The sequence below is a fragment of the Halichoeres trimaculatus genome, unplaced genomic scaffold (assembly GCF_033239565.1).
Source record: "Halichoeres trimaculatus isolate MK-OKI-2021-1 unplaced genomic scaffold, fHalTri1.1 fHalTri1_scaffold_4, whole genome shotgun sequence".
Classification (NCBI taxonomy): domain Eukaryota; kingdom Metazoa; phylum Chordata; class Actinopteri; order Labriformes; family Labridae; genus Halichoeres; species Halichoeres trimaculatus.
This window is the reverse complement of record NW_027437182.1, coordinates 5,394,676-5,418,636: the sequence shown is the minus strand read 5'-3', so window position 1 is coordinate 5,418,636 and position 23,961 is coordinate 5,394,676. Positions and strand designations below refer to the sequence as shown.

The following is a 23,961-nucleotide window of genomic DNA, read 5'->3' as shown; positions in this document are numbered from 1 at the left end:
AAAGTTAGTGAAAAAAGAGACAGAGCAGCCACATAGATGGATAAGAGATAACACTTACCATGGGCGCAAACAAGCAGCCACATGATCAAAGCGTGATACTCATACATAATGTTGATTTTAACTATTTTTGTAACTTATCAAACAAATGAAAGTTTTTCCTTGCCGTTGTAACTTCATAAGTTCTGCAACTCCCTATCTTGTCTAGATGTTGGGTTTCTGTTAATAAAAATGTATTCACATTGACGGGTATAGACCTTTTAATGTTTTTTAAAAAGTGTCTTAAGATAACGTTAGTTATGATTTGGGGCTATACAACAAAAAGACTGATTGATTTATTGGTACAAACCTTTTAAAATATGATATAATTTTGGTTGCTGACTGCTGTTTCAAATGTAATTGCCCAAAATTGGGAAATTAAGACTTTCTTATCTAATAAAATCAGCATATGTCTGGTTCTACTCGAGGTTTCTGCCTGTTATAAGAAGATTTACTTGACACTGACTTGCAAAATGCTGTAAACTGCTTTACTTGCAGTGGATTGAAGCCGCTGTGAGGATTTTTTAAGTGATATTGAAAAAGTTTTACTTTTAGATATATGCCTGGTTGTAGTCCACAACTAAAAATGAGATCATCAGGGCAAAAAAAGATTATTTCTAAATGCTTTTTCTCAGCTTCCCAATCAGATCAGACAGGATTTAGTTCCCATGACAACACCACAAAATCTGACAAAGTTTGATAGTGAGATGAGAGATAAGTGATGGTGGACACTGGAGCCTAACTGTCAGACAGAAAAAGAACAGAAGAGCAGAAGAAAGATAAACTGGAGAGAGATAGAGCAAGAGCTAAAGGCTAACACAGGGGCTAAACTGTTTGTGCTAATGTTGATTCCAACCCACAGTCAGCAGTTATTCTGCAGTGGTCTGTTCAATCTTGAGTTAGCTCTGCTTGGTGAGGTCAGAGATGGTAGATGGCAAGTAGGACATCACCAGGATTCACTAACGTTACACATTACAGACAAGTCTCTACTACTGCACATCTTCGCTAAACAAAGCTGGCTACTAAAGGTCGGTACAGACTGATTTTACAAAGTTTGTTTGTTGTCACGTTTCAAACATTAGTGCTAATCCATGACCTTGTTGCTTTCTATCTGGAAAAAAATTGTTTTGAACGAAGAAAAGTGGAATTAAAAAGAAGATCTGCACTCCTAACATTTTCTTCAAAACAAACACCTTCGTAAGAGTCACATTCTCACAACAGTAGGTGCTAGTGCTTATGGGAAATAGAGTCTTTAACCTGGAAAAACCCAAGCTTTTCCAGTTAGTCCTCGCAGCCCCTTCAAAGGTCTCATATTATGCAAAAATCACTTTATTAAGTCTTTTAGTGAAATTTGTGGGTCTTTGGCGTTCCTCCCAGCACACAAAATGTGATATTTAATGACAAAACCTGTATTTAGTAGTGCTTGTGAATATAAAATCCTGACCTAAAACGAGCTGTTTGGAGTTCGGGGTTTGCCGACGTCAGCGATTCCCTTTTTTGACCAATCAGGAGCAAGCCTGATTGGTCAACCAGAGCAGATACCCCCCGAACCCCCTCCCCGCCCACTCTCCTCCAAAGAATGCCAAAGTTGAAAAGCCATCACTGCTCTGTTTTTGGCTGTAAACAGCCACATAGTTCTATGCACAAGCTTCCCATTTCGGGGGAAGACAAGACTAAGTGTCTAGAGTTCATTTATGAGGGAAATGTGCCAGCTACACTCAGTAAAACTGTGCATGTGTGTGCTAGTCACTTCACGGCCGACTTCTTCAGCTTCAGTATGCTAACTTTAGCTGCGGTTAGCCTGTTGTATTAGCCTGTAACGTTATGGTATACGAGCTTCACTGTTTTCTCAACATTGTGCACTCGGAGCTCGTGGCGCCGCTCTCAGTGACGCTGAAGAGCGGGGTGGTATCAGCAGTGGCTCATTTACATATAAAGGCCACGCCCACTAAATCAGAGCGTTCTGAACAGAGGGGCTATGAGAGCCTGGAAACAATGCTGCTGTGCTTGATTTATTGGCTTTTTGGACCAAAACATGTTACTACCATTTCATGAAGACATCAATGATCCATATTAAACTGCAGAAAAGGAGCAGGATATGGGACCTTTAAGATGAGATAAAATTAAGTCTTAATGTTTGGTCTTTGCTGATGACAAAACATCACAGTACAGTAAGTGAAGAGCCATTTATTTATTGCAGCTTTTATGTAGGTTTTTAAAATTTTATAACTTCACTGCTTTTTTATTTTGATGTTTTATTGACTTTTATCCTGTGAAGCACTCTGACCTGCACTGTATTTGTAGAAAGCTGCTCTAATAGATAAAAATAAAATTTGATGGATTGATCGATACAGTGCAGACCTGCTCGGTTTAGATTAACATCTGTTGTGATTGTCTCTATTATCCTGTTAAAAACTGAACATCTCAGTAAACTGATGCCTTTGGATAGAGGAAAACATATTTTTGTCTACCTGAATTTGCTATATTAGATAGTTTCATGTCATTTGCACCAAAAAGTCTTTTCATTTACATTTAGAAAATAAAAATAGCCTTATTCTGTTGCAAATATCCATGTTGATTCCCTTTCTGTGGGTTAAATCAGAAAATGTTATTGATTCATTCTTACACCGAGCACAGCTTGTTTGAATGAAATCTCAGACACAATAAAGAAAAGTTTATATTTTTGAGATGAAGCCACATTTCCTGTGTTATAAATATATATGATAGAAATGTTAACTTGTAGATTGCACACAGCGTGTTGCTGCCGCGCTGTGAAGCTCTGGACGTCAGACAGATGAAAGATGAAAGATGCAGAATGATCTGAGGTTGAGTCCGGCTCTGTCACAGCAGCGTGGAGGACACTTCTTATTCCTAGATCATGTTTTTGATTTGTCGCTGAGATGACTTCACTGAGGAGGGGATTGTCCTCTCTGTTAGAGCTCCTCTGTGATTCTGCCTGATAAGACAGGTGTATTTTCATGAGCGAATCCTGCCTCCTTCAGCTTTATTTAAAGCCCCAGAAAAGCGAAAAACCTGGATTAGTTAAGAGGATTCAATTTCCATTTGAGAACTTCATCCCGGCAGAGCGTGCGGTCGCCGAGTGGATCAAGATTTTCATCACCGAGCAGCGCTGACACCTGCTGCAGTCTCTCATGTCAGGGCGCGGAGTTTCACAAAAGCAGCCTCTGATTTCATTATGCGTGCACAGGTATCTGGAGTGATCTGAATCTCTGAGCTTTCTCTCTGAAAACTTTTCAGGGCTGAATTTTGTTTTGAAGGGAGTTGGTGTTAAATACATGAACATACCTTTGGGTGCAGAACATAATTATCCTGAACATCACAGAGCTCGAAACTACGTCTGAATGAAAGCTGCTTCACTACCGTCCCCCAAAAAATCAAAGAAAAGAAAAATCAAGTGCATTGATCATTATCTCAAATTATTAAGCCCTGTGCGCCAGAGATGAGAGAATAATTTCCTTTAATGTCTCCAAACTCTAATTACGATGGTTGTAATGTTGTTGTGTAACCCCGCAGCTCAAACAGTGAGTTTCTGAGAACATGTTGTGTGTTTGGGAAGTTCAGATAATGTCTGTCTTAGAGCTGTTTAAAGATAACTCACACAGTTACAGTCGTCTCTCCCTTTGGTGTCACAGCTTTGCTCTTACAGGCAGAATATATTTTTATTTCAAGCTGCAAATGTAGACTTACATTAATGAAACACCAGTAAAGGAAGGTGTCGTCAAGAAAAATCCTCCACATTTATCAAAGTGAGTTATTTTGCATTTCATTCCTACTTGGGATTTCAAAGTTTTCAGGAAATTTCCACAAGAATTTTGGCTGAAAATTCCCAGGAGAATTTGTCTTAGAAATTTTAGATTTTTTTTCTTGTTATCTACTTGAATGAGGCTTTCAAATTTTATCTTGGAGCATATTTGAACAAAAATTCAACTATGTGTCATGAATTAATGTGAAAAAAAAGCTCCAAGCATGGAAAGTCTTGACATCTTGTCAAGGTCAGTTTGGATGATGATGAGGAAGTAAATATATTTGGTGGTATGGTTTAACTTCAAGAAATGGACACACCAACCAAAAACTAAAAATTGCTCCTTAAAATGTGTATAAGGCTTAAAGGCTAGTTACAACAAATATTTATGACCACATTCATGAGGGTCAGACTCAGTTAGGAAAAAAAATCCCCCAAATTCCCTGAAAATCTATTAATAAAGTCATTTAAAAATATTGCATTTGACATTTTTGCATGCCTGTCTGCTTATAATAAACAAAATGTTTGATATTTACACAGGTATATGACCAGGTAAATGCAGTTTAAGATAAATTCCCAAAAGTCCTCTATTAATTCCTGTTAATTACCAAAAAATTTCACAGAAATTTCCAACTTTGAAAAATAACCGGAATTTTGCAACCCTACTTCTACACTGGAAAAAATAAAATCTTATTAAGCTTTTTGTCTTATTTAAAGTAAAACTTGTCTTGGAGTACTCAATTTAAGCCACGTTCAACTAATCAGTCTAGACCATTCCAGAAAAGTGTCTTATTTCAAGTTATTTAAAGACAAAAATTAGGTCTGAATTGCTTGTAATAAGTAAAAAAAATCTGCCAATGGAACAAGAAAAATTTGCCGGAAAGTTTGCTGGAAACTAGAATAACGTCTTAATACAAGTAACTTATCACTTGTTCCATTGGCAGATTTTTTTTTTACTTGTTACAGCAATTCAGAGCTCATTTTTGTCTTTAAAAAACTTGAAACAAGACATTTTTCTGGACTGGCCGGGTGAGTGTGGCTCATACTTAGTCTAAAATGTCATTTTGTCCGGAAAATTAGACAAAAACGCTTGATAAGATTTCAGTTTTTCCAGTGTACCTCTGCCAAAGTTCTGTCATATTTCTGCAATACAGAGTTTTAAAAGTAAAACATGACCCTGCAAAATTCAGGATTTTCTTCTTGTCTGCTTGGACTAATCTTATGTTAAAATCTTGAAAAATGCAAATAAAAAAGGGGGGGAAAAAATTAACAATATTATGTTATGATATTTATTTCATTTTGCCTTTTTAATTAGGTGGTAATATATTACTTTTTTATCTGTAGAATGTTTTGTTTTTGTCTACTTTGATTCACCTTATCTGAAAATCTTGAAAAATGCAAATAAGAAAAAAGGTAAAAAAAAAAAAAAAAAGAAAAAAAAGAAAAAAAAAAAAGAAAGCATGATCATTTTGATGGTATTATTATTGATGTTATTATTTATTTATTCATTTTTATTTGTATAATACTACAACTACTACTTATACTACTACTAATAATAATAATAATAATAGAATAATAAATAATAATAATACTCATAATTAAAAATTTTATAATTCATATTATTTTCTTTTGATCTGCTTTGACTATCCTTATGGTAAAATCTTGAAAAATGCAACAACAAAAAATGAATTAATAAAATCAAAAAGGGGGGGGGGGGAATGGATCCAATGATTGATGAGCATTTTTGTCAATTAGTCTTTTTGTAATTAATTTTGTTGTTTCTATGTACATTTATTCTGTGGTAAACCCTAAAATATTCCAACCTGAATTTGCTGGATCATCCTGTATTTTGTCTGCTGGTTTTCATCCATCTCTGTCAGCTCATATCCCCAACACCTGACCCCTTCAACCACCTGCACACCTGCTCCTCCGTCCCCTGTTACCTTCCTGTGTTTACCTTCGCTGCAGCCTCAGCACTCTGCCAGATATTCTCTCCCACAGTTTGTCTTTTAGTTCAGCCTGTGTTACTTTTATGATCTCTCCTTGTTTGCTGACTTTTTACCTGTCAGCCTCCTCCTGTTGGACTTTCCTGCCTCCTTCTGCTTTGATCACCGACGAAACAAGTCCAAACCTCCCCGAGCTGTCGCGCTGTGGGTTGAGTTTGGGCGCTCCCTCTTGGATTCTTGTCCCCTATTTTAATGACGGCACTTTTTTCACCAAAGTTAAGATGCCAGAAAATTCCTTGAAAAACAACTTTTGACTTTTCTTTTTTGGCACTTTTCTGTAAATTTGAAGTTACAAGCCCGTGTCAGTGCACTTGTAAGCCTGGCTTACGGAAATGCGGTGCCTCTGCTACTGTAAATTCAGCATTGGGGATTTGTCTCTTCGCCGGGTGAACTCTACTTGACCCCGACACACTTCTCAGGCTTTGTGCCGCATAAATTCTCTCTAAGCGCCGCTGTCAATCAAAACAGCAGCGAGTGTAGTAAAACATCACAGGTTCCTGTCATGATTAATTCATGCCGATCACAGCACCTGTGGTGGCTCCGCTGACAATTTCACCGCTCGTTCCTGTTCTTTGAAACCTGATGTGTGTACATGTGTGTGTGCGTGCCTTAAAGCATGTGTGTGTAGTATGTGTGAGCTTAAGGTGTGAGTTTCATGCATAGTTAATGCCCCAGCAGACCCTCGTTAGCTGTAGTGGTAACGCTCACTTTCTCCATCATTATACACGGTGTGCGCGTTATAAAACCGCCTCTGTCATTATTCTGACTCCATGTCATTATTGCACCATGGACCACTTATACTGCTCTGGCTCGGCCAGGAGGGAATGGAGGGTGAGGCGAGGAGATGCGGTAGGTGGGAAAAGGAGAAAAGACATGATGATTGAGATGTTGTGGAAGCCACCAAGTGAAAAGTCTTCAGTTAGAAAAAAAATGACAGAAAATTCTAATATTTAAAGGAAGAGTCTGAAAATTAAAATGTCAACTTTTACAGGAATAATCCTGCTCAATCCTCACTTCTGGGCCTCTAGACTGGAAAAAATTGAAATCTTATCAAGTGTTTTTGTCTTATTTTAAGTAAAAATTGTCTTATTATACTCTATATGAGCCACATTCAACTGCTCAGCCCTGAAAAAATGTCTTGTTTCTAGTTATTTAAAGACAAAAATGAGCTATGAATTGCTTGTAAGAAGTGAAAAAAATCTTCCAATGAAACAAGAGAAATTTGCTAAAAATTTGCTTGAAACTAGAATAATGTCTTAATACAAGTAGCTTTTCTCTTGTTCCATTGGCAGAGATTTTTACTTGTTGCAAGCACTTCAGACCTAATTTTGTCCTTAAATAACTTAAAATCAGACATTTTTCTGGACTGGTCAGGTGAATGTGGCTCATATTGAGTCTAAAAAGATTTTTTTTACTGAAATTACGACAAAAACACTTGATAAGTTTTTAGTTTTTCCAGGGTCCCTTTGGCATTGTTCTGTCATTGTTCTGCAATACAGAGCTTTAAAAGTAAAGTGTGACCCAGCAAAATTCAGAATGCACTACTTCATGATTTTTTTAACTAATAAATTTAAATTTAAATTTTAACATTTGTTTTCACTCAGGTATAAATTTGTTGTGTCAACATTTCATGTGGGTACATTTCATTTCACATAGAGGTGTTCGATACTGACTATGGTGCTTCCTTTGCTTCCCAAAATAAACTTTGATTACTTATTATATCTTTTTTTATGTCATGTTATTTAATTGTTCCCTTTTAATTGGGTTGTGATATATTACTTCTTATCTGTATTATTTTTTTCTTCTTGTCTGCTTTGACTAATCTTATGTTAAAATTTTGAAAAATGCAAATAAAAAATGAAAAAAAGGGAAAAAAATAACAATTTATGATATGTTAATTATTTAATTGTCTCTTTATAATTAGGTTGTAATATGTTACTTTTTTATCTGTAGAATGTTTTGTTTTTGTCTGCTTTGGCTCACCTTATTCTAAAATCTTAATGTGGCTCAGATTAAGTCTAAAAAGCGTAAAATGTATAAAACATGGACGTAGCCTCCGCAACGTCACCCGTCTGTTCCTGATACCATGAAATGAAGCCAATCTGCAGACGCAGCCACACTTGATATGACGTCACATGACCTGGTCTGTATCTCTAGTTGGACAATCAGACCAGTAATTTCTCGATCACCGAGTTAGAAAAAAATTCACTCACTGTACAGTAATAGTAAAATTAACATTTCAGACCCCAGCCGTTTTTTTAACCAGGCTGTAAATATGCTTTTTAATGCTGTGAAAGTCCATTTTTATGGCTGGGTGTGTACGTGACTTTCGGTCTTTCTGGAGCCAGAGTCAAGCGGATCCTCGATAAACAGCAACTTTAAGCACTTCCATATAGGCCTCATTTTTACTAACCAGATGTTGCCCCTTGCTAAAAATACATTTTCTGAAAATAAGACAAAAACACTCAAAAATATTTTTTTCCAGTGTATACATGTGTGTCAGTGTCTTTGTCAGCCTCAAACCCTCTCCTCTGCCTTTATGTTAATGTTTGGTTGTATCAGGATGTTTCTGGGTGGAGAAAAGCGTGGCTACGTCAGCCAATCTAGGTGTTTGCAGTGTGCAAGAGACTTTGCATGTTGATTAGCGAGAGGAAAAAGCCAACCTCGAGCTGCTACGATAGATGAAGTTGCACAGAGCACGAAACAAAAACAAAACAGATAAAGCTTTTTTCCAAACGAGGGGTGAAGCTTTGGCTCAAGTTTCACTCGCTTCAGGGTATTTTGAGAGCAGCAGGCGATGAGTTTGCTTTTTATGAGTCAAATACCTTTGGTTAGCTTGTGCTAGCATGCCAAGTCATGTGCACAGCTCTTGAGTCTCTCAGAGGATGTGGGTGTGTGCTGCTGCTGGCTCTGAGCCAAGGAGGAGGAGCCCAGTTTGAATGTTGTGTTTTCTGACAAATAACGAAAATTCCTGCAGACGCTACTATCGACTTTAAAAAAAGAAAATCAACGTCATCTTGCTCGACTTGAAGTGAGGTCTCCACAAAAACTGCTCCCCCTGGTGGCTGGCTGCCGTATAGCTCAAAAAATCCATCTCCCCAGTCATTCCAGATGGGCTGTGGTCAAACTTTGAAAAATTAATACACCTGGTAGAAATGTTTCTTACATCTGATTGTTGTGGTGATTTGAAGATATAATTTGGCCGCTTTGTATTCAAGTCCTGTTTCTTCTGAAAAGTTTTGTTTTAATTAGTTATAAGAGGTTAAAACTGAGGCTTTACGTTTAACGATTATTGACAACTGTTGGCCAAGAGGAGATTAGACTCTCGAAAGAAAAAAAAATGTATATTATTTTCGCCTTTCAAACCCGGGATCTTTCACCTGATTAAGTTAGCAGTACTGCAGCTAAAATGTGTTTATTTATAACAGTTAATGAGTTACGATTTGAGTTACAAATCGGGAAGTGAAGTCGATGAACTTGGGCTGCAGCTTAACAGATAAAAACGAGACAAACAGCTCTGAAATTTCTTCAAAGAAGTTATTTTCCAGGTGATAAACTCAACCAAAGCCTGTCAGCAATGTTTAGGAAGATAAACTCCAGACAAACTGTGGGCTTGTGCAGCTCCCAGGCTCCTCTGTGTCAGAGCAGTTAGATATATGGTTTCTGAAAGCAGAAATTTGGATTTAGAGGCAGAGTGCTTTGATGTGGGGGTTTAGTGCCAAAAGTAAGTATAATCTCTGTATCACATTTCTCCTCGCAATGGAAACCTAAAAATAAAAATGTCAGCAATCCGATAAACTGGAACCTCCTTTTTCATGTACAGCATGTGAGCCCCTTTAGGTTTAAACAGTCAAATTGAATAGTAGCTTTAAAGCGAGGACGGGGAAGTACTTCTTATGGGTTTAAGAGCCAGAAGAACTCCATCTTTTAAAACACTGGGATCATCTGTAAACTTAACCTCAAACAGCATAAATGTGTTACAAGCACAAAGATGAAGAGCAAGGTGAAGAGGCGCTGCGGCAAACTGATCACACGTCGAAGGTAATTGGAATAAAGTTGTCACAGGGTTGAAATATTCCCTGAAGAGAAGATCAGGTGGAAAGCAGAATGTGGAGGCTGAAACAAACATTTCTGTGACACTTAAATTGATGTCCTCATTTTCCGCCTGTTTTCCTAGACATGCAGACACCCTGCTGGGAGAGACGGCAGAGGAAGCAAACAGCACACCCCCATCCGCCCACACACACACTCACACACACATGGATACACATTATGCAAAACACACGTGCACTTCAGAGGACATCAAGGAAACGGGTAAACGTACGGGTTCGTTAAAAGTGACAGACATCAGAGACTCTACCTCACACACACTCACACATTCACACACACATAGATTCATGCTGTGACTCACGTCTTGGTTACTCATATCCCAGTACGGCCGCTCTCCGTATGACATCACCTCCCAGGTGACGATTCCATAACTCCAGACATCTGAAGCTGACGTGAACTTCCTGTAGGCGATCGCCTCCGGAGCCGTCCACCGCACTGGGATTTTACCGCCCTGAGAGAGAAAAGAGAACAGAGGATGAAGACAGGAAGTGGAAATGTTTCACTTTATAGTCTTGACGTGCTTCCCTTCATATTCATCACACGCCACTAAAACTGCGTCCAAAGGCATCCCATAAGGCCGAGGTCTGCGACCTTTGCTATCAAAAGAGTCGTTTCACCTCCTCTTCCAGCAAAAAAAAAAAAGAGTGAGGAGCTGCAGAGCATAAAAGATCTTGGAAAGTTTAGTGATCTTCACACAGGACTGCAGGTCGGCATTTCTCCCTTATCTTCAGAACATTTTCCTGTTTGTTTTTGAAGTCTGAGAATAGATGCTCTGATTCTTCATGAAGGATTCTTTCATGTCTTCTCCGTCTGTGAACGGCTTCCCCCTCCGTACGATCTCCTCAGCTGCCACAAAACTAGCAGCAAAAGCTGAGTTTGCTCAACTTTATGTACCAGCTCTGAAATTATTATTTCCTTTAAGACTTTTCTTCTCCTGGATTTATTCATGGTGATATGAGCCTGTAACTCAAGACGCCACCTACAGGTAAAGGCAAGGATGTGACATGTTTTAGTTGACAAATTATAAAAACTATTTTTGTCATTTAATGTTTTCTCAAAATCAAAGAGAATTGTGAAAGACAAAAATAAAATCTAATTAGAGCCACAAGCAACAATTAGCAGGCCCTCATGCTCATCAGGGAACGTTGCGGCTGTGCTCGTCAACTTTGGCCGTTGTGTGTGGCTGTGCCCATTGAATAAGAAAAAAAAAACTTTTGACAACTTTTTGTCCTCAATGTGTCTAGTATACTCAAAAAAAATCAATTTGAAGAAGATCGGAAATAACTGAATAGTTATAATATGAACCCTTTGAATACTCAAAATCTAAAGTTTAACTCAACTCTGCAAACTTCCTGTTTTGATTTCACCATGTTGATGTGTCCAGTGATGACAGTTATGCAAAAATGAAATGAAGACGTGTAGCACAAAGTAGCGGGAGGGGCAGCATTTTCCTCACCTTGGGGGGCACTGTGGAGCACTTAGCAGCACAAAAACCGCTGGATTCATACATTTTTCACCTTGACTGAATTTGTGTGGCATGTTTTGGTACAACTTAAAAGATGCTGTGAGGAGGATCTGTTTTAACTGGACTCCCTCGCCACCTTGTGACCGGGAGTCTCACACACACTGTTGTGAATGGCTTTTAGCGAGGCATGTGTTTTTTTTTAATAAATAGAGATCAGGTTTGAGGATACAACCTGCAGGTTAGACACACTTTGAAACATAACAACAAGCAAATGTTGTAGAAGTCGGCTATATGTAGTGCTATCGGCAGCCCGGTGCTCCGAAGTATCTGTAGGCTAACGTGACAACAAGTAAACACTATCAATTTGTAGGTAGTGTAGTAGCTGTTTATATTTAGCGCAGCTGGCAGCCCAATGCTCTAAGACAATCATTCCCAAAGTCTGGGTCCTGACCCAATGGTGGGTCGCCAGAGATTTTTTTATGGGTCACCAAATTAGTTTTCAAAATGTTTACACAAAATTCATGCTTCCCTTCACCAGAAGAAGTCTCCCTTCCCCTTTATTTGTTAACTGATGATTGGCTCCCCACACTGTCATAGCTGGTTATGTTTTCATTGTGAAGGGTCATCGCCACCTTTACTGTAACTGGAAACATGCAACTGTTTTTCAAAAGTCTGAAGTCATTTGCTGGTGCTACTCAAACAACCAAAGCCAAACCACCTTATGATTCCTACTGCTTTATAGCACTCAGAGGAAAGGCTGAAAACAAGGCATGGACAGATGCCGTTACCTTTATTCTGGATTAACATTGCATCTTAATATCTTGTCCTTAATATCAAATGACGGGGATGCAATTCTGAAAAGCAAGTGGGCTAACCCGTAATAAAAATGCAAGGATTTTCAGAGTGTAAGCCTAGCAAAGAAAATATGTCAGGCCTGTTAGCTGGTCCAAAAAATGTAAGTGATGCAGAAACATGATTAAAGCACCCTTTTTTATCCTGTCATTTGATTTACAGATGACATATTTTGGATTGGGTCGCCATGGCTTGTTTCCCCAAAAATGTGGGTCACCTGGTAAAAAATTTGGGAAACACTGCTCTAAGACATGTCCGTGATGTGTAACATTGGTTAATCCTGGTTATGTCCTGCCAGTCATCTACCAAGCAGAGCTAACGTAACCTCACTCTTCATTTTATTGATAGACTCTCAAGTTTGAACAGACCACTGCAGAATAACTGCTGGCTGTGGGTTGGAGTCAACATTATCACAAACAGTTTAGCTCTTTTAGCCTTTAGCTTGTGCTCTATCTCTCTCCTGTTTATCTTTCTTCTGCTCTTCTGTCCTTTTTCTGTCTGACAGTTAGGCTCCAGTGTCCACCAACACTACATAATTAATCACAAAAATTGTTTTCAGTGGAGAAAAACACAGATCCCTCTTCTCACTACTAAACTTCGTCAGCCTGCGTGGTGTTGTCATAGAGACTTAGACATGCTGAGTTCTGAAAGGGACACTGCAAGGAGGCTAAAGAGCTGTAGGTGACTGACCCGTGCCATGAGGTAAATCTGCCTCTCCTTGTTTTAGATCTCTCGACATTGGCAGAGAAGATTCGGCAAATTTCTTGGGGGTACAACCCACATACTCAGCTCTGCAGCTCATGCATGTTCCTTACAAATATGGCTCAATTCAAAAGGGAAACTAACAGGATTTACAACTTTATGACATTTACTGCAAAGAAGCATTGCTACAAAAAAATGCCCAACTTTTGTACGACACAGATTTATGCTGATTGCTAAACTTCTGTGAAGACCAACTTTTCTGTGAGCACATCTAAACCTTACCAAGCTGAAGTTTTAAAGCGTGTCTCCAAATGATGAAAAATAACCCAAACAGAGTCTGTCCCAAAAAGCTGAAGTTTTTGTTTCCTCTGGCATTTACCACAGTTTGTTTTTTATTGTCCCACTGCTAGAAAAGATCTAAGATTAGCAGAGTTTTATGCTGCTGCCAGCAAAGGCTTTAAGTTTTTGTTTTTATCTCAACTCTTTAAAGTTTTCAGACATCAAAATATGAGTCACTGAAAAAACCTCCCCGTCATCGGGCTGAAGCTGAGAGGTCACGGATGTAATTTTGTTTCTACAGTTGTTAACGTGTGTATAAGGAAGATTTATAGTCTAATCACAGCAGAGTGCAGCATTAGCATGTCTCCCTGAGTAGATTTACAGCATGATGTGAGTCCTCACCAGTGAGCTGGTGTAGGTCGGGTCGGATGTGTCCTCCTCCAGGTACCGGGATAAACCAAAGTCCGACACCTTACACACCAGGTTACTGTTCACCAAGATGTTGCGAGCAGCCAGGTCCCGGTGAACGTAGCTCATCTCTGCCAAATACCTGTAACATGGGAGGGATTTATCGTGTGAAGGCTTGTGTTATCCAGTGCCAGCTACCAGGGTGACTATAAAAAAGGTAATGGGATTTAGTGTGCGGCTGTGTTATCACTGCCAGCTACCTTTGATACAATAGGAAAGAGATTTACAGCTTGTGTACATGTTAGTGCGCGATCACAGGCAGATAGCAGTAATAAAAACACAGATAGGATCTAGTGAGCTTTGGTTGGTGTGCTGGGGGATTAAAGCAGTGTTTCAAGCTGCCAGCAAATTGTAGAGCTCCTCACTTGAATAGATACAGTGTGTGTGTCTGTGTGTGATTGTGAGGGGAGAGTTTTGGGATTGTGAAGTCAAAATCTCAAAAGTTTCTCTCGCCAGGTTTGGATAATACAGTGGGGAAAATAAGTATTGAACATGTCAACCTTTTTCTCATTACATTTATTTCCAAAGCTGCAATTTAAACAAAATTTCTACCAGACATTGGTGTTAACTCAAATAATCCACACATGGTAAGGCCTAATACTTTGGCAAGGAAATGCACCATACCACCTGAAATCTGTCAGTAATTATTACTTGAACTTCCAATTAGTGCAAACCAACATCAGCTGGGCTAGAGCAAATTGATGGTCCTATAAAAAGGTCGCTTTTTCACCAAGCAGTTAAATAGCACACACCTCATGATGGGTAAAGACAAAGAGCTCTCTGAAGACATTCACAACCCGATTGTTGCTCAGCATCAGAATGGAACTGGTTACAGACTTATATCAAAGCACCTGAATATTCCAGTCAGCACCGTTGGGGCCATTATTCACAAGTGGAAGAAGCACCACCTTACCATCAACAGGCCACGCACAGGAGCTCCTTGAAGATTTCTGACCAGGGAGTCAGAAAGATAGTCAGAAGAGGACTCAACGAGCCAAGGACCACCCTGAAAGTGCTCCAGAAAGACTTGGAGGCAGCAGGTACAATTGTTACAGTGAAAGCAATAAGCAATGCACTCCACCGCCATGGCCTCTATGGACGCTCTGCCCACAAGACTCCATTCCTCAAGAAAAGGCATGTTGAAGCTGGTTTAAAGTTTGCTAAACAGCATCTTGACAAGCCTGTAGAATACTGGGAGAATGTTGTCTGGGCAGATGAGACCAAAACTGAACTTTTGGGCTGTCATACTACAGACCATGTTTGGAGGAGAAATGGCACTGCACATCAGCCAAAAAATACTACACCAACAGTGAAGTTTGGAGGTGGAAGCATCATGGCATGGGGTTGTTTCTCATCTCATGGTGTTGGCAAACTTCATATAATTGACGGAACAATGAATGGAGCCATGTATGGGGAAATTCTTGATCTGAATCTGCTGCCATCCACCAGGATGATGAAGATGAGACGTGGCTGGACCTTCCAGCAGGACAACGACCCAAAGCACACGGCAAAGTTGACTCTCAAATGGTTTCAAAAAAAGAAAATCAATCTGTTAGAACGGCCTAGTCAATCACCTGACTTAAATCCAATTGAACATTTGTGGAAAGAAGTAAAGAAAAGTGTTCACCAGAGGGCACCAAAGAATATTCCAGAGTTAAAGACAATCTGTGCAGAGGAATGGGCCAAAATCACACCTGAGCAGTGTGGGCCATTAGTTCAAACATACAAGAAGCATCTGGAAGCTGTCATTGCAAACAAAGGCTTCTCCACTAAGTATTAGATGAGTCTCAGTTAGCGTGTTCAATACTTTTTCCCTGTGTTATCGTACTTAATTCCACATAATCATTATGATTTCTTTTCATGTTTGGGGCCAAGGATCACTCTGAGAGTGCTCCAGAAAGACTTGGAGGCAGCAGGTACAGTTATTACAGAGAAAACAATAGGCAATGCACTCCACAGCCATAGCCTCTATGGATGCTCAGCCATAATCCATGTGTGGATTATTTTAGTTAATACCAATGTCTGGTGCATCTTTGGAAAATAAATATGATGAGAAAAAGTTAACACATTCAATACTTATTTTCTCCACTGTAAAAACAGTCTGTGTGTGTGTGTGATTGTGAGGGGAGAGTTTTGGGATTGTGAAGTCAAAATCACAAAAGTTTTTCTTGCCGGGTTTGGATAATAAAGGGTTTTATTTGGCCGATGTGTGTGTGTGTATCTCTGTGTTTTTGTGCTCTTACCTCATTCCAGAAGCGATGCCCCTCAGCATACCAACCAACTGGATCACAGGGAACTGCCCGTCATTCTGCTGCAAAACCACAAACCATGAGAAGATTATTGTTATTTTCGTGTATCACACCTTTTAAGTCGAGGAAGTATAAAGATGCGACTATCTCACATTAATGAGATGAAAGAAACGAGCTGTGGAGGTGAACGAAGTACTGTTTTCACACCTGATGAATGATTTTCTGACTGAATTTCGATGATAAAACCGAACCTTGAATGGCCTTGCTTCTTTCAGACGGAGTAATTCCACATTAAATCTCTCAGCGTCTTACATTAAGAGTGTACAACACTTTTATATGGAAAAGAGACAAATGAAAAGACTTTTCTCTTTTGACTTTAGTTTCTGGATGAATATGAATACATTCAAAAAGAGACAGACTGAAAGTTTATGCCCTCATCTCTATTTGTATATGTCTTTGTGTCTCGACTACAATGGCACAGACGGCGTTTTAGAGGCACTTTGATACAGCCTGGAGGTGGTTATAAAAACAGCCTATTTAGCCCACAAGGCCATTCAAACTATTTCTCTGCTCTCAGTTGTGGTCGAATAAAACTTTCTACAAACTATTTTCCTTCAGGCTTGCTTACTCTTCAGTAACTCATGACAACCTTTTAAAACCAACAGACACATCCAGAAAAAGCCCGGTCTTCAAAGTTCTGGGCTTGACTCTGACAGAAAGAGCAGAACATAAACACAGACATATTCTTGGTCTCTCTTCGTTTATATGTGTTGATGATTACTGCTTTTCTAATGTTAATCACTCAGAGGTCTCTTGTTGGTGGTTATGTTTCCTGTGAATACAGTGAAGCACTTCTGTCAGTGCTGTGCATTAGAGGCAGTAAAGGGCGAAGGGTAAATAACAGTGGAGGAGAGCAGCAGCCAAAGCTTTCTGTAAGCATGGATAATAAAGGACTGAACAGACAGCAGAGTGTTTTATAATAATCACAAAAAGGCTTCTGGGCCTGACAAAGAGATACGATGTGATGCGATGAATAGGATTAGGCTGGATTATACACAATAGGATACAGCATGATGCTATATAACATGACACACAACAATACAGAGGATACCTTTATGATATGATACACTTTGATACACTATATAATGGAATTAAATAAGGTATTAGTGGAGTTTAAAGAGTTCAATATATCAGATTATGATACACATTTTGTTATTCTGTGATACACAGTTTGACATCATGAAATGAAATGAAAAACAAGACACAGAATGTTGAAATATGTACAGGGTATGATCAGGAAAAATACAAATCAAAACTTTATACTACAAATCAATATGTCAGATTCAATACATGCTTACGATTACACTGTGACCCATTACAGTACGGTACACTACTATACAATATTAAACATTACACTGCAACACAATACAATATGATGTGGTTTGAAGGAATAAGACACATGGTATGGTACAGTATGATTCAATACAACACTATATGATATGATATGGTTTGATATGGTAAGACAAGACACAACACAATATGGTACGGTACAGTAGGAAACCATACAACACGTTACGATATGCTTTGACAAAGTAGGCTAAGACATGGTACAGTACTGTCTGATACAATACGACACAATACAATACGGTACGGTACGGTACGGTACGATATGGTTAAATGCGATAAGACATGACACAACACAATATGATACGGTACAGTACAATACCAAAAAGAATGATATGATATTGTTTGATACAATATGAATAATACATGACATGGTATGATACTGTATGATACAATCTGATTTGATATGGTTTGATATGATAAGACACAACACAACCAAATATGGTACAGTACAGTACAATACCATACAACACAATACGATATGATTTGATACAGTAGGATCAGACATGGTACAGTACTGTGCGACACAATACAACACAATAAGAAACGATATGGTTTGATACCATAAGACATAACACAACAAGATGTGTTACGGCACATTACGGTACCATAAAGTATGATATTATGTGGTTTGATACAATAAGATAACACACCACATGGTACAGTACTGTATGATACAATATGACATGATATGATAAGATATGACACAACACGATATGGTACGGTACATTACCATACATCAGGATACGATATGATTTGATATAGTACTATAAGACATGACATGGTACGGTACTGTACGATACAATATGAAATGGTTTGATATGATATGGTTTAATACGATAAGATATGACAGAACACAATTTGGTACGGTACAGTACAATACCATACAACATAATACAAGGTAGTTTGATATGATATGGTACAATAAGACTCAACATGGTATTGTACAGTACGATACAATACAACCCAATATGGTACGGTACGAAGACACAATATGGTATGAAACAGTACGGTACAATACAGGACGGTACAATACAGGACGGTACAATACTAAACAGTACGGTATGGTACAATAAGACAAGACATGATACGATACTAAACAGTATGGTACCATATAACAGCGGTGTGCACAGACACTTTAATGTGGAGGGTACCTATGTTCCCACGTTTCTAAGATATTTTTTTTCCCAAGATAAGGCCCCACGTGGTTATGTCTGTACATATTTATGGTTGTGGGTACATTTGCTTATTTATGTATTATATGTGTATGCAGGTACACATGCATGTTTGCATGTTAATATATATATACGTATGTATGTATGTATGTGTGTGTATGTAGGTATGTATGTACATATACTGTATGTAGCATGTGATTGTTTTACATGTACATCCTGGATGCATGTTTGTACATCTCTGGTTTTGTTTGACTGAAATGAAAACAAGGTTCTGCATCTATAAGCTTTGCTTCAGCTGGAATCCTTTTCAATCAGCCTATTTAAATTTATTTTGTAACAACTGTGATTGTGACAAAATAAAATTACTCATTCAATCATTTATTCATTTACCATAAAGTGCCTCCAAAAAAATATTGTGGGAGGATAGAGCTTAAAGTGGAGGAAAATGTAGGAACACAACAGACCTTATTTTGAAAATGTCCCAGAAATGTGGGAACATGGCGCCTTATTTTACAGCCCAGAGTGGGGGGCTGTAACATTGCACTGTGATACGACACAGTATGATATGATACTAAAACATACAATACACTATGATGGAATAAAAAAGAACAACACTGTGCTCTGATTATCCAACCTCAACAGATAGGAATGTATTTGGAGGATCGGGACTTGTAGTGAGACATGTTGCTTAAACCCAAAACAACTTCCCTCTCTGCTGTTTCAGTCTTCCACCTTTGGGCCAGACAGTCTCTGTCTCTTATAAAACATCACTGACATCCTGGCTGACAGGGTTGCAGTCGAAGGTGTGTGTCTGCCTTTTAATTCACTTTGTGCATCAAACTGCGCCTTTGATGCTCCTCGAGCCTAATCCTCTGCAGGCAAAACCGTCTTCAAGGTACTCACAAACACACACACACACACATTTTCACACACAGGCATTGATCCTCTGGGTCCTGTGCCCGCAAGATGGTCACGCCAGGACAACAACACCACTGAGATCGATCACTTTGTGTGTGCATGTGGGTGTGTGTATGAGTCAGCGGATGATTTCTGAGTCAAAAGGGGTCACGCTGTGAGAACCAAACATCAAAGAGTTTCTCTTTCTGTCTTTAGAGGCGCCTCGAAAGGAGGGCAGGATCAAAGAGACAGACAGATAGACAGACAGACAGATGGACGGACAGACAGACTGGCTGGCAGGATGAGGAGGAAAGAGCTCAGGAAGGAAAGAGAGGAGAAGAAGAAGAGCAGGAGTTTGTTGCAGGAGGTTGTTGCTGTTTTTCAGTTTCTATCCCCCAAGGTTTCCAATCCTCCTTTCACCGTCTGCTTTTCTGTTTGGGTATTTATCACGCTGTCGACACTCTGCTTTTATGCTTCTTGGGGATTGGATCACAAGTGGATGGTGACAAATATACATGACCAAAGGAAAGTGTTACACCATAACTCCACCCGCTTTCAGGACGGCCTGAAACACATTCATTCACAGCTTTTTATGTCGTCTCTGCCACTGTGTCCTGACTCTTCTCAAAGAGGTGATAATTATAGATTAATTAATACAGAACGTGACAGGCGCGGGGTGCCATGAATGAAAACATCAGCTGGGAGGGACAATTATCATTTATCCTGATGGAGTGAATCAAAATAGGAGACAACCAATAAAAACAGCAGTGACACGGAGCAAGTCATGACAGATAAAAACTGTTTGGTTTGTTTTGTCTGTTAATTTGTCATGCATACTTTTTTGAAAATACTTTTGAAGCAAGGTTTTCAAGTTGTCAACAGTTGTTTCGGCAGCAATGAAGACACCAAAACATCTCATGCATCAAACTCAATCTGCTGCTTTGAGACAAGATTTACTGGAGAAGCAAGAATTTCAAACTACCAGGTTTGTGTACCTTAGGCTGAGATGTTCATTTGCTGCTTTGTGTACAGTATTAAAGACTTTTCAAACACACTGATTAGAAATTAAAAAATGCACAAATTTAATTCTAACAACTTGTTTTTAGCCTGTTTTTATATAATTGTAGAGTTATTTGCTACTCCCATGAAATGTTTTATCCTGGTACAACCATGAAAAGCACTTTATAGCTGTTTTAAGAATCTGTTATGAATAATAACAAATAAAATTTGTGAGATATGCTCGTTTTGTTTACTTTTAGGACACTTTCAAGAATTTATAATTGCTAAATTGTGGTAAATCTGTCTTAAATTAAGTAAAAGGTGCAACATATATATATGGTATAATAGTGAAACCTGTAACTGAACCGTAAAAAACTGAAATCTTATCAAGTGTTTTTGTCTTATTCTCAGTAGAAAATCTCTTATTAGACTTAATATGAGCCACAAGAGAAAAGTTTCTTGAAGTTAGACATTATTCAAATTTCAAGCAAATTTTTTAGCAAATTTCTCTTGTTCCATTGGCAGATTTATAAAATTGTTACAAGCAATTCAGACTTAGTTTTTTTCTTTCAATAACTTGAAATAAGTAAATTTTCTGGACTTGTCAGGTGAATGTGGCTCTTATTAAAGGGACTGTGAGGAGTTTGAAAGTGATCTTTAAAAAGTCTCCCTTCTAGATATATACCGGATCGTAATCCACACTTCAAAATGAGATTATCAGCACCAATATTGCTGGTTACAGGTTATTTCAAACTGCTATTTCTTAGCTTCCAGGTCGGGTCGACCAGGACCGGATTGATTTGTGGCATGTCTAAGTTTCTAGGACAACACCACGCCGGCTGACGCAGTTTAGTAGTAAGAAGAGAGATCTGTGTTTTTCTCTGCTGAAAACGATTTCTGTGATTAATTTTGTAGTGATGGTGGACACTGGAGCCTAACTGTCAGACAGAAAAAGGACAGAAGAGCAGAAGAAAGATAAAAGGGAGAGTGATACAGCCTAAGCTAAAGGCTAACACAGGAGCTAATCTGTTTGTGCTAATGTTGATTCCAACCCACAGTCAGCAGTTATTCTGCAGTGGTCTGTTCAAACTTGAGAGTCTATCAATAAAATAAAGAGTGAGGTTACGTTAGCTCTGCTTGATAGATGACTGGCAGGACAGCTACTAAGCTACATACAAACTGACAGTGTTGACTTGTTGTCACGTTAGCCTACAGATACGTCGGCGCACTGGGCTGCCAATAGCACTACATATAGCTGGCTACTACAACATTTGCTTGATGTCATGTTTCAAACAGTAGATAACTGTACTGATAAATACCTTACCTCTGCGCGTTGTATCCAGTAAAAAGTTGTCTTGAACAAAGAAAATTTGTTCCGATCTGATCTCCATTTAATTCCAAAACAAACACACACCTCATTAAAAGTAATTTACAACAGTGTGTGGAGACTCCAGGCCAGAAGGTGGCGAAGGAGTGCAATTAAAACAGATCTTCCTCATAGCATCTTAAAATCTAAATAGGCATTTTTCTACTGAAACTCTTGATAAAATTTCAGCTTTTCACAACATTTAAGACTGCCACAGTCGGGTAGTAATGAATCTTAAAAGCGTGCCAAAACTAAGCAAAACAAGCAGATGTTGGGTATCTAACGAATGTTATTCACAACAGATTCTTAAAACACAGTTACAACGTATTTTTTATGTTTGTACCAGGATAAATCATTTCGTGGGAGTAGCAAATAACTCTCCACTTATATTAAAAACAGGCTAAAAAAAAGTTGTTGCAATTAATTTTGTGAATTTTGAATTTCTGACCAGTGTGTTTGAAAAGTCTTTGATACTGTAGACAAAATATTAATTTAAAAACTTAAAACATAAGATTTTTCTGGACCAACAAGATAAATGTGGCTCATATCGAGAGTAATAATACAATATTTACTTAAAATAAGAAAAAAACACTTGATGAAAAGTCATTTTTTTGCAGTGTGTTAGTGCTTGAGGTATGTTTGAGTTATTTACCCTTAGAAACGAGTCCAGCGCTCCGTTCTCCATGAACTCTGTGATGATCATCGTTGGCCTGCTCTTGGTGACCACGCCCTCCAGCCTGATGATGTTCGGTTGGTCAAACTGACCCATGATCGACGCCTCGGACAGGAAGTCCCTCCTCTGCCTCTCGGAGTATCCGACCTTCAGGGTCTTGATGGCCACGGGGATTTCTTTTTTCCCGACGGGTTTCAGGCGACCTTTGTACACCTCTCCAAACTCACCTACAGCACAAGTAAACAACAACAAGAGGAAGCCTCAGATTAAAGTGCTGAAAACAAAATTACAAGGCACCGTGCTCTTCAGAAAACAGTATGTGCCTCAGCAGGGGAAAACACGAGCGCTGCTGGGGATGGTTGTTTTCTGGAAGCTTCTTTGATTTCAAAGCTCTTGCATAACTCTTACATAATAAGAGAAGCTAATGAGAAATTGCATTTTAATCACATTTTATGATGTAAAGAGGTCAATGATGAATATAGATGGCCTGAAGAGTATTCTTTTTTCGCCAGCAGACTTTATAAATCCTCTGTCAATAAAAAAACGAAGCAGATTGTCTTCTGCAGCAGATGTTTTGGGTCTCAGTGAGGGCAGCGAGTGTTAAACACACAAACAGTCCCTCAGTCATGGGAGCTGCCCTCTGCATCCTCAGCCTGATCCTTACGGCCTCTGCTCGAGCAGATTGAGCTTTGGGGCACATTGATGGTATTTCTGCAGACTGCAAGAACAACAAAAATTGATTCCCTTCAATAGCTCCTCTCCGGGGTGAGAGTCAGTTTGCAGCAGAGGTGGTGGACGGGATAAAATCGACAGTGCCATTGTTATTGCTGAAGCACTTGGCTTTGCACACTGCACCTAAACTTTCATCTTGTGGTTTTAAAGAAAGGCAGCCAGGCGACCTCAGGGATTAAAGAGACTGAGCTGAAAACATGAAGTTCAAAGGTTCAATCCCTGCCTGCAGTTTCGTTTGTCTAGACGGCCAAGGCATTTTCTAACACGGCACATACACATACGCTCAGGAGCATCAGTTTTTGTGCTGAGGTCTCTGTGGTCAGTTAGGATGCCAGAACATATCCAAGCTGTGCAGGCTGCAATGTAATGAAAACATTTTATTTCAATTATGAAGAAAAACAAACCAGGCTTGGTCAGAAGTAGGAAACAGTAGTAATAAAAAGTTTTCAATTAAGTAACACCACTTCAGTACCCAGCTGTGGCTGAATCCTGATGACGGCATTTCTTCATGTCTTAGTGGCAAAATGATTTCCTTAATTCTGGAGGATCAGTGATCTGTGCTGTGCTTAAGCACAATTGCCCCCCCCGCAGCCCTGTTCCTCAGCTGGAGAGTACGGCCAACGGTCACACTACCCCAATATGAACCAGACTTTAGCGGGTATCATGGAGCATCTGTTTATATGAGGCGCGATCTCATCAAAGTCAGCACAATGAGACACAGAGAGCACTGCTACAACTTTAGAGACTTTTCGACCTATGGTAAGTTGTTTTGGCCCGACACAGCC

At 39.0% G+C, this 23,961-nt stretch overlaps 1 protein-coding gene across 1 annotated transcript in view; it reads right to left on the bottom strand.

Moving 5' to 3' along the window:
- The window catches only part of LOC141789531 (ephrin type-B receptor 1-like), a 160,094-nt gene that overhangs the window by 14,265 nt on the left and 121,868 nt on the right, over positions 1–23,961 (bottom strand). Inside the window, exons 14-17 of the mRNA XM_074668981.1 lie at positions 22,424–22,671; positions 15,925–15,992; positions 13,616–13,763; positions 10,217–10,366 (exon numbers count right to left, since the gene is read on the bottom strand). Coding sequence (XP_074525082.1) covers positions 10,217–10,366; positions 13,616–13,763; positions 15,925–15,992; positions 22,424–22,671 — 614 coding nt within the window. The remainder of the gene's footprint in view (positions 1–10,216; positions 10,367–13,615; positions 13,764–15,924; positions 15,993–22,423; positions 22,672–23,961) is intronic.